The sequence below is a fragment of the Accipiter gentilis genome, chromosome 18 (genome assembly GCF_929443795.1).
Source record: "Accipiter gentilis chromosome 18, bAccGen1.1, whole genome shotgun sequence".
Taxonomy (NCBI): Eukaryota; Metazoa; Chordata; class Aves; order Accipitriformes; family Accipitridae; genus Astur; species Astur gentilis.
Genome location: NC_064897.1, coordinates 26736684 through 26751385, shown reverse-complemented (window position 1 = coordinate 26751385; position 14702 = coordinate 26736684). Strand labels below are relative to the sequence as shown.

Below are 14702 nucleotides of genomic sequence, written 5' to 3'. Positions count from 1 at the left end.
TCTTGGGGTTTGTATCTTTTTGACCAAACTCCAACCCTGGCATTGGCAACTGGCAAAAGTTTCCACACCCCTGCCCTCCCTCTCAGCTGTCCCCCAGGCGCAGTGGGGTCAATACACTAGCTAGATAGGTGGCCCTCCCTTATTACTATGATTTAGGGGTGCAGACACCAGTAAGCAAACCTGGTCTGTAGCCCAGCTGCCTGCAGTGGGGATGCAGCCCAGATGCAGCGGGAAGTCCCTCCAGCCCCCAGAAGACAGGAGCAGCACAAGCAGCTTCTGATGGCTCCAGGTGAAGAATCCAAACTCCTCTTCTCCAGCTCCCACCCCCTTCTACCAGCACCAAATTTTTGCGACTTGAAATGAGAGGCGGCAAGGAGGAACCGACTGTGAACTTTATTCGGGAGTTACAACCTGGTGTCCTCGGACATAGCAGTGAAGCGAACACCCCGCTCCCCGAGACCGGGATCTCCTGGTGCTAGCTGTCACGGCATCGGGTGCCAGCGTGTTCCCGGTACCCGGGCAGCATGCCTGTCTCCTCCTCACCCTGCCGACACCGGGCTGCTTTGGGGGACAAGGGAAGGAGGCACCAAGGAGCGTGATACCCAGCGCAGGGACACCCCAGGAGCAGTGCGGGTGGCCCAGAAAAGGGCTGTGGCTCTGCACTTGCCCTCTGGCCACAAGCCCAGACCAGCTACCTGCAACGGCCAAAGGGCAAGGACTGGTCCTTCCTCAGGTGCCACCACTGACTCGGGGTCCCAGTCACATCCAGGGTGTTCAGAAGGGACCGCAGGCTGCAGTGGCTGATCGCTGATGTCCCCAGCAGGGGCCACTGTGGCATTAAGGAAAGCCAGGCTGCTAGGCATGGGAGGGGGCCATGGGCTCCAGCCCCTCGAACAGCCCAGGGGCTCCATGGATCATTTACCCTTCTCCAGGGCTGGAGGTTCAGGCCTCCCAGGTGAGTTTGTAAAAAAAGAATGGCTGCGTGTGAAGAGTGAAGTGTCACTGTGAGGCAAGGGGCTGCCGTACACTGCAGTACAAAAATAAAGATATAAACAAGAAATCAAAAGGCCGGAGTGGAGTGTCGGGATCACATCCTCAGACCTCTGGCTTGCAACAGCTAGAGAAGGAGAGAGAAGGAGAGAAAGCAAATCAATGGCAGGAATAAAAAGCGATTGAGCATGGAGGGGAGAGTGAGAAACAGGAAAAGGGAAATGACAGGGGAAATGAGAACGGAAGAAAAAGAAAAGAGATGAGGAGTGAGGGTGGGAGAACAGAGAAAAAGGAAGAAAAAGGCTGCATGATTAACATACACTGACTTTTAAGAGAATAACACTCAGGTCCCACAACCGTGGGCAAGGAGGCTCTCGAACAGAGGGAGAGACAAATGTCAGCCAGCTAACAAGAGCCCTCCACCAGGACGGAGAGTGGCACTGAGCACCTCCAGTTTAACAAGAGCCCCACCGTTTTCCAGTATGAAAGAGGAATCCTCCTTCTCAACCTTTCTGTACCCAGCCCCATGCATGCCAGGAAGCAGAGCACAGAGGTTCATTTCGCACACAGCTGTGAGAACATCTGGAGCAGGGACCGGCCGCTTCTGCTCTGCCTTCGCCACCCACTCCCACCGCGCTTTCGCCCTGGCAGAGGCGGTGGGGGAAAAGCCCAGGGAAGCGAGAGCGAGGAGGGGAAAATAACAGGCTGCCTTCTGCAAACTGCTCTCAGGCTGGCAGGCAAAGGAGCTGCGGACAGCAGTCTGGAGAAGCGATCTGGCATGCATGTCAGGCAGCCGCATGGCAGACTTCCCCCGCTTCCCGTGCCACCCCTGCCTGCTTTGCATTCATTTCCACCCCTCTTCATTTCTCCCAGCTGCGCTCTCCTTTCTGCTGCCAGAGCCGCTGGTCTGGAGCCGTAGGGCCTGCTTGGCAGGTAAAGGCACACATAGGATGAGAATTGGAAAAGCTACCTCAGGGATGAGTCAACCTCCCCTCCCTCCTTCCCCTCCCCAAGCTCTACAAACCAGGGCCATACCCACAAGAGGGAAGTGAGTCACTCATGCAGAGCTCAGGCTGGCGGGAGCTGAGAGTGCGGACAGGTAACATACCTGCAGAGGAGGAAAAGTGAGGAGCAGAGAGAGACAGGGGCCCCGGCAGGGACCACTCTGAGCCCTGGGGGTTGAAAGAGAGCAGAGGGAAGGATGCTGGAGGCTGGGGAGTGGGGCAGAGTGGGAGGTAGGTGACAGTGCTGGGATGGACACGGAGGGGAGCAGGAGGGAGGGTCCGGAGGAAGGAAGAGTTTAGTGCAATCCCGAATAGACAGTCTGCAAATAAAAATATAACCGTAAATAAACCAAACATTTTAAAATACAAAGCAGCAGCCACCGTAACAGCTCTCCCCCGTCAGCTTTGTCTCCAGAGAGACTCCTGCTCCTGGAGAGGACTGCCCCAAACCCCGTATCTGCCCTAGTCCTTCCCTGCAGCTAGCTGTGAGCTCTCACCAGAAAGGTGGACGGGTCTATGCTTGGGGGGTTATTTTTATCATTTTCCTCAAGGATTTGCTGCACCTTTCTCCTCTGCTTCTGCTTCTGCCTCTGCCTCCTCCTCCACCTCCTGCTCCTCCTCTTCCAGGTCCTCCTCTGTGCTCTGTGGCCCAGCATGCAGGACAAAGGGAAGAAACAGTGGAGATACTTGCAAGATGAGCCATGGCAGTTCTTTCTGACACACAAAGGAATAAAGCAATGGTCATGACACTGGAATAAAAAGGGACCTTTCCCCATGGCCAAGACACCTCTAGGTCAGGGAGCAAAGAGACTTGTCTTCCTCTGGAGCATTACGTCCAGGGCTACCTAATCCACTTACAAGTGCTGCGATCACACTGCCCAACAACTGCCATCAGTTGCTAGTGCTCCTTCCTGTATCCTACGTGTCTACGGGATGTCAGGCACTGCCACAAGTTTCTGTCCTTCCTTCTCTCAAAAGGGGAGAAGGTGATCTGCCTCTTTAGGCTGGGACTCAGCAAAAGGAAAGACAACGCTGCAAAACCTTCAGGGAAATCACAGCCTAGAGGCAGAGTGATGCACACAGCATGGTCATGAGGAGGCACGAGGGGGATGTTAGAGTAGCATGAGAAGTGCCAGGATCACTTGCTAAAGCCATTTGCCACACACTCTCAACACATGTACTCCTCCATTCAGGCGGTGGGTGTATGCCACGGTGCTGAACACCAGGACAAGCCCCTGTATTTCACCACCGAGATGACCCACAGTCACAGTGGAGAGAGGAAAGAAAGAGGGAGGAAACAAGAGTGAAGGATCTCATAGGCAACGGGAGCAGGGCCATAGCAAAGTTGGTCTCACCTTGGCTTTGTGGCTGGGCTCAGAGCTCAGGCCATTGGGGGAGTTGTAAAGCTCTTTGGAGACCACACACAGGAACTCTGTCTGATCCTCATTCCCGTAGTTATAGGATGAGCCAATGTTCACAAGCTAGAAAAGGCGAGAGCAAGAATCATGAGCACATGTTACTGCAAACATCCACTCCACCTGGGGAGCAAGGCAGAAGGCCCCATCATGCAGCATGGAGTCCAATCCATACCCTCAACAGAAAGGTCTCAAGCTGAGGAGGCACCACAGAGAACCAGGAGCCAGCCAAGATGCAAAACAGCTTAACCTCACACAATGTCCTCTAAACCTCTACAGAAGAGGCAAGAGAGAGCCAGTGTGACAGCACCATCAGTGACTGACCCGATATTCTCCGAGAGGGAAGGTGCCTTGCCCGGGGACTTTATGATACCCATGATCTTTTCCCCAAAAGACAACTCCCCACCCTCCTCTACCTTCCCCATACCTGCTCAAAGCGCCATCCATCTGACATAGTGGACACCATCTGAGTGAGCTCCTCTTCCTGGCACTGTAGCACGCGGTAGACGTGCTTAGGAGGCACCTGGCAGCAAAATTGCATGGCGTGTTGACAACGGTCAGATGCTAAAGGCTGTCGCCCTCCTGCAGAATGAAGTGGTAGTACCCCTCCTTGACAGACCTGTCCTCTTTCCCATGTCCCAGGTTAAAGGGGAGTGAAAACCACAACCCAACTTTCTGCTATGCTTTCACAGGGAGCAAGCACAACGGTATCTCTTCTGGAGAGGCGAGACTGAGCTGAGTGCTGCCTGCGTTGTCCCCAGAAGATATTGGGCTCTTTCAGTGGGGAGTTGCATTTGTCATTACAAAGTCATTTGTGCAAATGCCACAAATCATGACGGGGTTTTGCCAGTACAAAGTAACTGTGTTGCTGGAGGCTTACAACCTGAGGCAGACATGACGAAAAGTGAGATTATCAGCCAACGCTCCCAGAAGACAGGTTTTAAAAGGTTATTGCCAAGACAAGGTGTGATTGTGCCACAGGATTGATCCCTTGTGCCTCACTGTCTGTATTTAACTCTTCCACAGACACCTCTTCACCTCTTCCCTCCAGGTTTCTCTACAGGTATCCCCATGCTCTTCCTTGTGATTACACCCCCAGGACTCCCCACACCAGAGCCCTCCTCTCCATGACACCTTCGTTCTCCTCACAAACATTCTTCCATATCCCACAGCAACCAGCTGTCTTCTTCCAAAAGCCAGAGGAGCTGATTTGGTTTCAGGGGCTACATCTAGCATTACTTCTGGGGATGCAAAACAAGCCTGTAACTTGTTTATTGTAACTAAAATGGTGGTAGCTTGTCCCCTGCAAGATTTTGCTATGTAGACATTAGCACATAAACTCTTGATTAGTTGCTTCTTTCCATTCCTTGCTGCTTCTCCCAAGTCTACTCTCCCTAGACTCACCTCTCCCTTCCCACATTCCCTCCTTCACCCACCCCACTCTATCTTTCCTTGCCATTTCTCTCCATACCTGAGTTACTGTGTAGTCCTTCTCCTCCAGTCGATCCTTGATTATTCGGATTAAAGGACCAATGTTATAGAACTCAGCTTCTTCTAGGACCCCTGAGAAAGACATCGGAAGGACCACAAAGACAGAAAGTTAACAGCCCATCTTTGGGTTTTGGCTTGCAAAAGATCAGTTCTGAGCTTCCCAAAGTCCATAGGGAGAAATGACACCACAGCCTCACTTTTTAACAGGTTTCTGTTGCTTGAAACTCTTACTGCAGAGAATTGAACCCTGGCTCTCTGCATTGCGTTTCTAAAGCTCACCCCAGTTTCCTTATGCTGCCCGCTACTACAGAAACAGGCACTGCCAGTGAAGGCTTGTGCCGAGGACTGCTAATACCTTTCCCAGCTAACTGGCCAAGGAGAATAAATGTAGGCTCTAGCCTCTCTCGATAACCACTATTTATCATCTTGTTCAGGCCCTCTACTTAAGGCAGAGAACCACAACTTGTTCTGACCTTGTCACCAAAAGACCCTGGAAAATCCCAACTTTCTTCCTGGGCCAGTTGTAGTTGCACCCACCTTGCAGCCCCATATGACTTCAGATGATCTTTGGCTCTCTCCCCTGTGCTTCACCTCAAAACAGGTAAATGGAGAAGTGTTTTCTTTTTTTTCTATGGTGTCTGCATCCATCACCTCTCCTGAGACTCACCTGTTTGCTAACAGGTCCTCAGGAAAAGGGAGTTGGGTTCCCAGAAAGTCAGTGAGGGGAAGGCAGCTAGGAGCCAACACTCCCATGTCCCCAGGGCAGCACCCAGACAGTGCGGGTGGGGAGATTGATCCTTCACTACCTGACACACTCAGACCTCTTCCAAGTCCCTCATTCAGCTGTGAATCATCTAAAGGGTTAGTTTTATGCCAGCTTGAGTGTCTGCAGCAGGAGAAAAAGGTAATGTTAAGCTATGAACAGGACTCCTATTTATGCTTCAGATTTGACGTTAAAGCCTGTGGATGAATTCTGTCTGGATGAACTCTGAACCTCAGGATTAGAAGAAATGTCAAGTAGGAGACACCTCAGAATTGTGTTTATTACAATTCTTTACCATTACTTAGATATATTTTTGGAATTGTAACTCATAAGACGATTCTGAAGAAAACTTTCCTTGCATTAGGTAAAAATATGTAAGAGAGAGAGGCAAGAAGACTAATGAACATGCAGAAATTGTGCTTGGCAAGGGCTGGACAGCACAGCCTGTCTTTGGAATTGGCTCTTTGTCAGACTCTAGCTTCCAAAAAATAATGAGACATTGGGGACTGCTGGCTGGTAACACCATGATGTTACTGAGTTATCCTGTTGGACCCCCTGTCAACCTCAAATGAGGGATTGGTTTGTCTGGCTTGCTCCACAACCCATCAGAGCACTAGTAGCATACATTGCATACCACTGATTAATGATGGTCTTTACTACAGTCAGTAAAAGAGATGAGCTTGGTTTTGTTTGGTCTTCTGGGTTTTCATTCCTAATTAGAAACACTCAGTCATTAACAGAAAACTCAGTCACAGAGCCTGGCTGAAAGTGGATCAGGGAAAGTGAAAAATGGTTTATTGAGGCTGAGAGATCTTGCCTACTTCTGCCTTGGTGACACCTCTGCTGAACGAACAGTCATGGAGCCACAAGACCTGTAGGATACCTGCCTCACCTACTCTGAACCCCTTTAGTAAAGGAAAAATCGGTATGCTTTCCAAAAGCTGCAGGGATAGCCCTCTCAAATCCCCCCACATCAACCTCCAGAAAGAGAATGAGAGATAAGTGGGAAGTTTCTGAGCTCCAACACTCACCCTCTGCAGCCATATCTTTATCCAGGACCAGCTTCCCATGACGGAGGAAATTCAGGATGGGTCCAAAGTAAGTGGGGTCCCGGTCTATTAGGTATGCACCAGTCTCATCCTAGCAACAGAGATAGACCACAAGGAGAAAAACCCCATGGGAAACTTATAACCAACCCTCAAATGCTCCAGACTATAAGAAAATACAAACCTAAGCAAAAATGTCCACTATTTCTAAGACTCCTCGGAAACCATGGGCCCCTGAGGGTCCCTAGCCAAGTCAGCCCAGCTTGGATTTTAATCCGGTATTGGTAAGTTCAGCGTGCCCACCTCAGCATGGACCAACCCAGCTGAGCAAGCCAAAAAAATAGGCCTCGGTCTCCTTCTGCAACTCTGCGTACAGGCCTGGTGTGAGAGAGCAGAGAGCCCTTTTTAGGGGACAGACCTGAGTCAGGCAGATCCAGCTGGGAGGCAGACCCAGGGGATGTGGGGAGAGGACTGATGGAGGGGAGACGGCATCTCTTTTCCCCAGCTCAGGAAGACTGGTGGCAGGCTACAACACAGCAAGGTGGGATCTGCCAAGGGAAAATTCTTCCCGGGAGAGGGGAGGGAAAGAACATGCATTTTTCATTCAGTTACTCTTGCAGCCTTCAGGTTCTGGCTTCATCCCTGCATCCCTCCAGCCCTCCCCATCCTCGGTGGGGCACAGTACGGGAGGCAACCCAGCTGCCTTACCCGGTCCGACTGCAGCTCCTCGCCCTGGCACAGGCGACACAGGAAAGATTTCTGCTCCCGACACAGAGTCTGCCTGGTGGTGAGGAAGACTGTGCCCCCCACGTTGAGCTTCACCCACTTGGCCTGGGTGCCAGCGGGTGACGGGATGTCCCAAGTGCAGCGTAGCCCCACGGCGCCCTGCATCTCCTCCCTGCCCTCCATCCTCATCCTCACCCCCCCCCCGCCTCCCAGCGTGCAGGGATTGCCGCAGGTGCTGCCTGCCGGAGAATGCCGGGATCTGTAGTTTATCCTTCTCTCCCTCCGCAGCAGCCGTGTTTCCTGGGGGTCAGGGTCCTCCCTGTGACCACCAAGGGAATCCTGAGGGGAGGAAGGATGCTCTGGGCTGGAGGATATTGCTGTGGCTGTTAGGGGGGGGTAAAACTACGGCTCCACAGCACTGACACTCCCTGGCTTTTCTCCTATTCCCGTTTTCACTAACCAAAGGCCAGCCAGCATTTCGGACGTGCAGGGTGTTATGCAAGAATCCTTGGCATTTATTCCCATAGATATCCTCTCTGGCTTATTAAAAGGTTCTGGGAACTGTAGTTTCCAGGGACATGTACAAAAGGGTGCTGGGAACTGTAGTTTTCCCAGCGTGCTGTCCCTGTAATGAGGATGCTGTGATGAAGGGGGCTGCACTGTACTACATGACCCCAGCCCTGCAGCTGGTAGTCTGCCTGCTTCCAGTCCTGGGTCTTGCCTGCAAGATTCCTCGGAGTCAGGAAGAACAACCTGCTCCCTGGCAGTCAGCAGATTAAGCCCGTCAGCACTGCACTCCACAGCTTTCCCTTCAGGAGATCCATTACCCGGGGCTCACAGCTCAGTGCTGCATCAGTTGCCACACTGTTCTTACCGCAAAATGTGCAGACAGTTGCCTTCTTGCTAACATATGTAAGGACACTTCTGGAAACTGTATCCTGGATTTGCATGAAGTGCTGGCAGGGGGCAGGAATAATTTTTCTTCCAGCTCAGCAGAGTTGCTGACTCAGCAAACTCCCCCCCCCCACCCCCGCTCCGTGCTGCCCTACCAGCACAAACCATGCCAGACAGAGAACCCCTGCATCCTTCCCTTGTGCTCTTGCCATCCCTGTTTGTGTCTGGGCAACAGAGCGCTCAGATTTTAACTTAGCTCTGTGCAGAGTTTTACCTCTGCCCCAGTCACATATCAGCCGCCGAGGCCGATGTACCAATCCTGCCGTACCGAATCTAACCCTGCCTCTGCCACTCGATCCTGCCGGGCCCAGCTTGGACCTCAGCAGCTCATGCCCCATGGGACCCTGTTCAAATGCACTCCTGGGCACGGACACAACCCGAACGAGCTCTCTCTCCAGCGGCTCTGCTTTTCCTACTCCCCCTCAAGCACAGCCATGCTTGCCAGCAGCTCGAGCATATTAGGAATGGAAAGGAAAGGCTGATGTTTCACCTGAATGTGGCCCGATGCCTTCTTTCACCTAAGCAACTTTCTGGCTCTTCCTTGCCAGGGCAATGCAGCACTGCAGAGACACCGTGGTGCCTTGCAGACACTTTATTGTTCTTGCAGCTGGATCTTTGTGTCTTTTGAGGTGGGGTTTTATTGGGGGAAGCAGGTGTATAAAAAGATACATTATGTTTTGCTCCTTCCTTTTCTTGTCGTCCTTCCCTCTTGTTTTACTTACAACTTACTTCCTTTTACCATTACAGGACATAAAGGCAGCGTCACCCTTCCCCCAAATAACTCAGGATTTCCTTCACAAAGACAGTATAAGTGTGTACTTTGCTCCTTCCGTGAAGGAGTGCAAAGGGGAGGAGGGGAAGAGAGCGTAACATGGATAAAGCTTTCAAGATTGCTGACCTCCAGCTAATTTAAGCACAGGAACAATTCAGCTGCTGCAGGGTGTAAATTCAAATAACTCTGGATCTCCTTGAATTTATAACAGAAGCTGGCCAGCACTGGAGTGACCCAGAACAGGGAAAGGATGAAAAATGATTTTTGCCTACCCATAAGGAGCAGACTATGGCCCAAATTAGTGCCCAGCCCTTGGACCAGTCTTCACTGAGCAGTGGTGTGGCATCAAAGATGCTCAGACTAACACTGACCCGAGCTGAAGCATCACAAAGTGCAACACAGCTCTGGGCTGTGGGACTGTTGCCCTCCTACTTCTGGCTCTGAGTCAAACCATGGCAAATCTGAGAGCTCTGCCCTGCACTCTGGTGTGCAAGGGTTGCAGGACCCTATCTGTAGTAGCCGCAGCTCCAGGAGAGCATTAGGGTGAGGGCTGTGGCTCTCTGATATGAATGCAGTAGTCGGGTGGCAGCCTATAGCCCCTTATCTCCCCCTCCAAGAAATCTGCCCTGCCTTAGTTTTCTTCCTTTTTCTATCAAGGGTTCACCCTGTCTCCCTTTCCTCCTCTCACAGCCCCTCAGCCTCTTGCTCCTTTTTAGGTCCACCTCTTGTTCTTGACACCTTCCCCAACCTCTCGCATGCCAATGCTGCTCATGGGTCAGGGGTGGTATTCAGAGCATACGTTCTTCCATCAACACTAGCCTCCACCCAGCGCTTCAAGTCTTGCTCACCCCAGGGCCACGGTATGAAAGGTTAGTTGGTAATCCTAAAGAGGCGTACTATGAGTAAGGAAAGAGGTCAAGGTACACCACTCCCATTCCCAGAGCCTTCTTTTCTGCAACATACAGCACAAAATTTATTGAACTCCCCCCCAGGCCAGGGTGTTCCCCATAGTAAGTGAAAATCCTCTTTAGAAAGCAGTCAGTCCGAGGTGAATTACCAACTGAAATGCTATGATGAGTCCAGGGTGTGGGCTATGTACAGGCCTGATTTGCACACCATCACCAGACATAGTTCTGAGATGCAACTAGCATGCCCTTGTTAAGGTCCCTTAAAATTAAGCAATAGAACAGAGGAGAAATAAATAATCCAATGGCTCTTCCTCCTGCTTTGATGATAACTATATATATGCCCTGGTTTCAGCTGGGATAGAGTTAATTTTCTTTCTAGTAGCTGGTATAGTGTTATGTTTTGGATTTAGTGTGAGAACAATGTTGATAACACACCGATGTTTTCAGTTGCTGCTAAGTAGTGTTTAGACTAAGTCACGGATTTTTCAGCTTCTCATGCCCAGCCACAAGAAGGCTGGAGGGGCACAAGGAGCTGGGAGTGGACACAGCCAGGGCAGCTGACCCAAACTGGCCAAAGGGGTATTCCATACCATGGGACATCATGTCCAGTATATAAACTGGGGGGAGTTGGCCTGTGGGGATCACTGTTCGGGAACTAACTGGGCATCGGTCAGTGAGTGGTGAGCAATTGCATTGTGCACCACTTGTTTCGTATGTTCTAATTCTTTTATTATTATTATTATTGTTTTATTATTATTGTTATTATTTTCTTCCTTTCTGGCCTACTAAACTGTCTTTATTTCAACCCACAAGTTTTATTTTTTTTCCCTGATTCTCTCCCCCATCCCACAGGGTGGTGGTGGGGATGTGAGCAAGCAGCTATGTGGTGCTTAGTTGCTGGCTGGGGTTAAACCACAATATAAAACACATGCACAGAAACAGAAAGACAGGAGCAAGCAAGAGTTTACACAGGGCAGTGTGACTGTGTAATTCTGTATAGCCCCGCTGCGTACCCAGTTACATCACAGGGACAATTGCACAAACAGACTGTGGGCAGGAAAAACTGGACAGCCACTGGGTAGATAGGTGATGGGGCTGAACAAGAGTTGAGGAAAACAGAGCGGGGGGTAAACTGAGAGTTTCTTGGTTCAGCAGTCAGCAACCCTGCAGTTGCAAACCTGCAGAAAGCTACACACACTGCAGTGCTCTGTACATACCTTGCCGCCTGATGAGTCAGCTGGGTACATGGGACAGGATGCGTCGTTAACATTGCAGAGCTGCTCTTAAGGAATTGTTGCCTTGTGGAGCAGCAGTGGGAGAGGGGATCACTGTGTGTTGGCACAGACAGTGTCACCACTCTAGCAGGCTGGGAACATGTGTCTGGGATTAAACCTGTGCAATCATTTAGTTAATGAACACACTGTGGCATGAGGCACCAGAGAAGAAACTGCCTCCTCTCTCTTCTCTATAGAAATGGGGAGGGGAGGACAAGTAATGCTTTTGACATTTTGCCATTAAGCCAACAGTAAACTGGGCAAAGAAAACTCCCTACACTGGACTTGGGGGTAGGAGGAAGACAGTTCACTTGTAGCCAACAGAGCCCAGCTTGACTGCCAGCTGAGCCAGTCATATTGGAGCAGGAAGAGAAAGGCCCCATGCCATGCAGGTGAGCTAATCTTTCTCCAGCTCCTTGTGCTTCGTGCGGTCTGTGATCAACGTACCTGCATTCAAAACAGTGTGTAAAGTCTGTGTGCACACGTGCATCACACAGCAGCTCTGCTGGAAGAGTGCTGGGAGGAGGAGAGAGAAAAGTCACGTAGCACCCAGTTACAAGCTGGGACCAGTAGAGATGGGGGGGGACAAGAAAAGCCCCTGCAGGCAATAGCAGTTACCATAGCTCAAGCAGTGGTCATTAGTGTGAAGGGACGGTGGTGCTGGCAGAAGGGCTGCTTTGGAATTCGGGAAAGTTTGCAGGGGAACAAAAGGTTCGCTGGCAAGTGAAGTGTGAAATAGTGCAACCTGACTGCTAGGCAGCAGTGGGGAAGGAAAAGGAATGCAGGGGACAAAGACAGCATGTGAGAAACAAGGGACTGTTGGATTACTTTTGAAGAACCATTGACCAGACTGTTTTCACAGAGTCCAAAACTACTTTAGGACAAAAGTATTGCAGATAATAAATATACCACTAAAGAGTTTACATGCTGCCCTGGGATTCTCAAATTTATATAGAGCTGTAATAGCTCCACTCTCAAGTTAGCCACAGGTCAATGTGACCCTCTTCCTACATCAGGGCTGGTTTTTAGGCTACTCTTTGGACACCATGAGACCTATCCCACCGAAGATATGCTATTCCCCTTTGCCTGTGGCAAATTTTCCACAGGAGAATCATGAACATTAGTGATTTGCATTCATATCCACTTCTCCCCTTCCTAGTTTCCAGTTCCCATAGGAAACCCACCCACTGAGTCAGGGACATAAAGATCTGCAGAACATTTATAGTCCTGGTGCAAGTCCCCTCTGCTGTTCCATATGTCCAGTAGCATCTGTTATGACTCAAAATAGGTTTTTGCAGTCTCCAGGTTTTGAAAACATTGCCTCAGTCTCCACAAAATTCCCACTGCTTTGCCTGCAGCATGAGAACAGATCTCAACTAAAAGGAGGGAGAATATCAGAAGACATTCTTGGACAGATTTTTGATAGGTGATGTAACAGGGTATACCCCAGAAAGACAAAGTATCTTGTCGTGGGGAAGAAGTTCTCAATTTCTCCTCTGTGGGGAAATCAAGACAAAGCTAAGCATCTGATAGAAGATTTGCCAAAAGCTGGGAAACTGAAGAACCACTGAGATTTTGTGGTTCAAAACCCAGTACTGCCAATCTTGGCACACATACCAGAGAGGGGGAAGGGCCCCGCTAGATGTCATCGAACCACACAGTCAAAATGTAGAACAAGGGGAGAGTGAAAACTTCCACTTCATTTGCAATCTTCAGGCGGATGGCTGGGTTGCACCAGACATCTCCCTGCAACACACAGGGCAGAGGAAAGCAGCTCAGTCTCAAGAAGCAGAAAGATTCCCACTGACCCCAGGGACTGCTGGGGTCAGCGGGAAAAAAACCCCACAGTACTTAAGCTGCATTGCCAAATGTTCTGGAAGGACAAGGGTAAAAGCCAGCCCCCTGCATCCATTGGAAATTATTAACAAAGTCTGAAAGAATATGTCAATTTTCTCTAATATCTAAATTTTCCTGGAGAAACAGAGCAAGCACAGCACTTCTGTTTGTCCATAGGGGCCTGGCCACATGTTCACAAAATCAGCCTCACCTCCCAGCCACACCCAGGGTGTTAAACATTTATGACCCAGCACAGGAAAGCCTTATAGCTTGGCTGATGGTGGGAGAAGTTAGAAATCCTGACCTGAAAAGACATCACAAGCCAGATCCTGCTATAAGATCCCATACTAGGCAACACTGCCTGTGCAAGTATCTTTAACCTAAAGTATCTTAAAAAGCAGCACCCACATTGCTCAGACTGGGAGGCCCCTCCAGAGAGGGTTTAGCACCACTTGCTGTTCCCAGCCAGCGCTTATCTTTTTGTTTTCATGTCAACACCATACTTCAGCTTAAAAAGTTTAAGTGCTTTCAGTTACAGACTGCAATCAGATGTCCTACATGACATGCTAACTAGTTCTTCCCTTTCCCCTGCAGGAAACAGTTGCTAGAAAATTACCCCACTTGGGATAAAGCAAGGTGTTGCTACCAGCCTTTAAAAGACAGTGATTACCTGGGTGGGGAAATTCATAAAGCATGGGAGTAGCAAACCTTTCCCTAGCAGGAAGAAGAAAATTAATTAAACCATCAGTTAGACCCAGAACTGAAAGTCTTAACAATTTGCAGGGCATGCTGTAACCTGTAGAGGAAGCCCTTTTGGGAAGTCTAAGCCCAAAGAACTAAATGGAAGCTGGCAGATCTGCATCTTGCACTGCGTACTAAAGGGTAATTCATTTCAGACCCCTCCACACTCTGCATACTCAGCACTTACTGTAATGCCAGCCCCAAGCCCCTGAAAAGCTACATTGTTAAGACTGGATGTAGGTAAGGAAACAATGTTTTCACTGGAAATAGGTGGGAAGAAGGGTCAGGTTGCATGTGTGGGTGGGAAGGACAGAGAAGGAAATCATCTGGACAGTGGAAATCCAGCTCCACAGGTGAACAGAAGTGGAGCTTGTGTGCATGCAAGCCAAGCCCAGGAAGAAGCCAGGCCCGCAGCCAACAGAGACCAAAGGAAACATGAAGAATAAACACTCTCCAATAGGAAAGGATCCGGCCCTCATATTCAGTGGCTAGGAGGGGACACTGCAAATCTGCAACCATAAGCATCCACAGCCCCCTCTAGAAAGGACGACCCCATCATCCTTAGATGTCCAAAGGTACCTATTTCTGCAAGCCCAAGAACAGAACCTGTCTCAATAACTTTCTAAGTTACTGGTGGGCCAGAATAGGTGCAGGCTCTCTCTTTTTTTTTTTTTTTTTCTATTAATAGGAAAAAAATCCTAGAAAGAACAAATTCTTGAACATTGTGAAGGATACCCAGGGGGATTTCAACTCTCAGATATAAGACAATGGTCTTGGGGAAT

At 49.9% G+C, this 14702-nt stretch overlaps 1 protein-coding gene across 15 annotated transcripts; it reads right to left on the bottom strand.

Moving 5' to 3' along the window:
• Positions 1 to 386: 386 nt before the first annotated feature.
• KCTD17 (potassium channel tetramerization domain containing 17) lies at positions 387 to 14452 on the bottom strand. 15 transcript variants are annotated; one of them, XM_049822130.1, is made up of 8 exons: positions 7418 to 7725; positions 6695 to 6803; positions 4881 to 4972; positions 3837 to 3932; positions 3350 to 3475; positions 2492 to 2704; positions 2026 to 2201; positions 986 to 1117 (listed from the first exon to the last, which is right to left on the bottom strand). In XM_049822130.1, exons 1-8 carry the CDS (start codon positions 7622 to 7624, stop codon positions 1096 to 1098), a joined length of 1041 nt encoding a protein of 346 aa, XP_049678087.1. In that variant the 5' UTR covers positions 7625 to 7725; the 3' UTR covers positions 986 to 1095. The 15 variants fall into 15 exon arrangements, with proteins under 15 accessions (XP_049678092.1, XP_049678100.1, XP_049678093.1 ...); XM_049822134.1 differs by having other exon boundaries at positions 1029 to 1117; positions 2026 to 2098; XM_049822135.1 differs by lacking the exons at positions 2026 to 2201; positions 7418 to 7725 and adding an exon at positions 12961 to 14452 and having other exon boundaries at positions 387 to 1027.
• Positions 14453 to 14702: the final 250 nt, after the last annotated feature.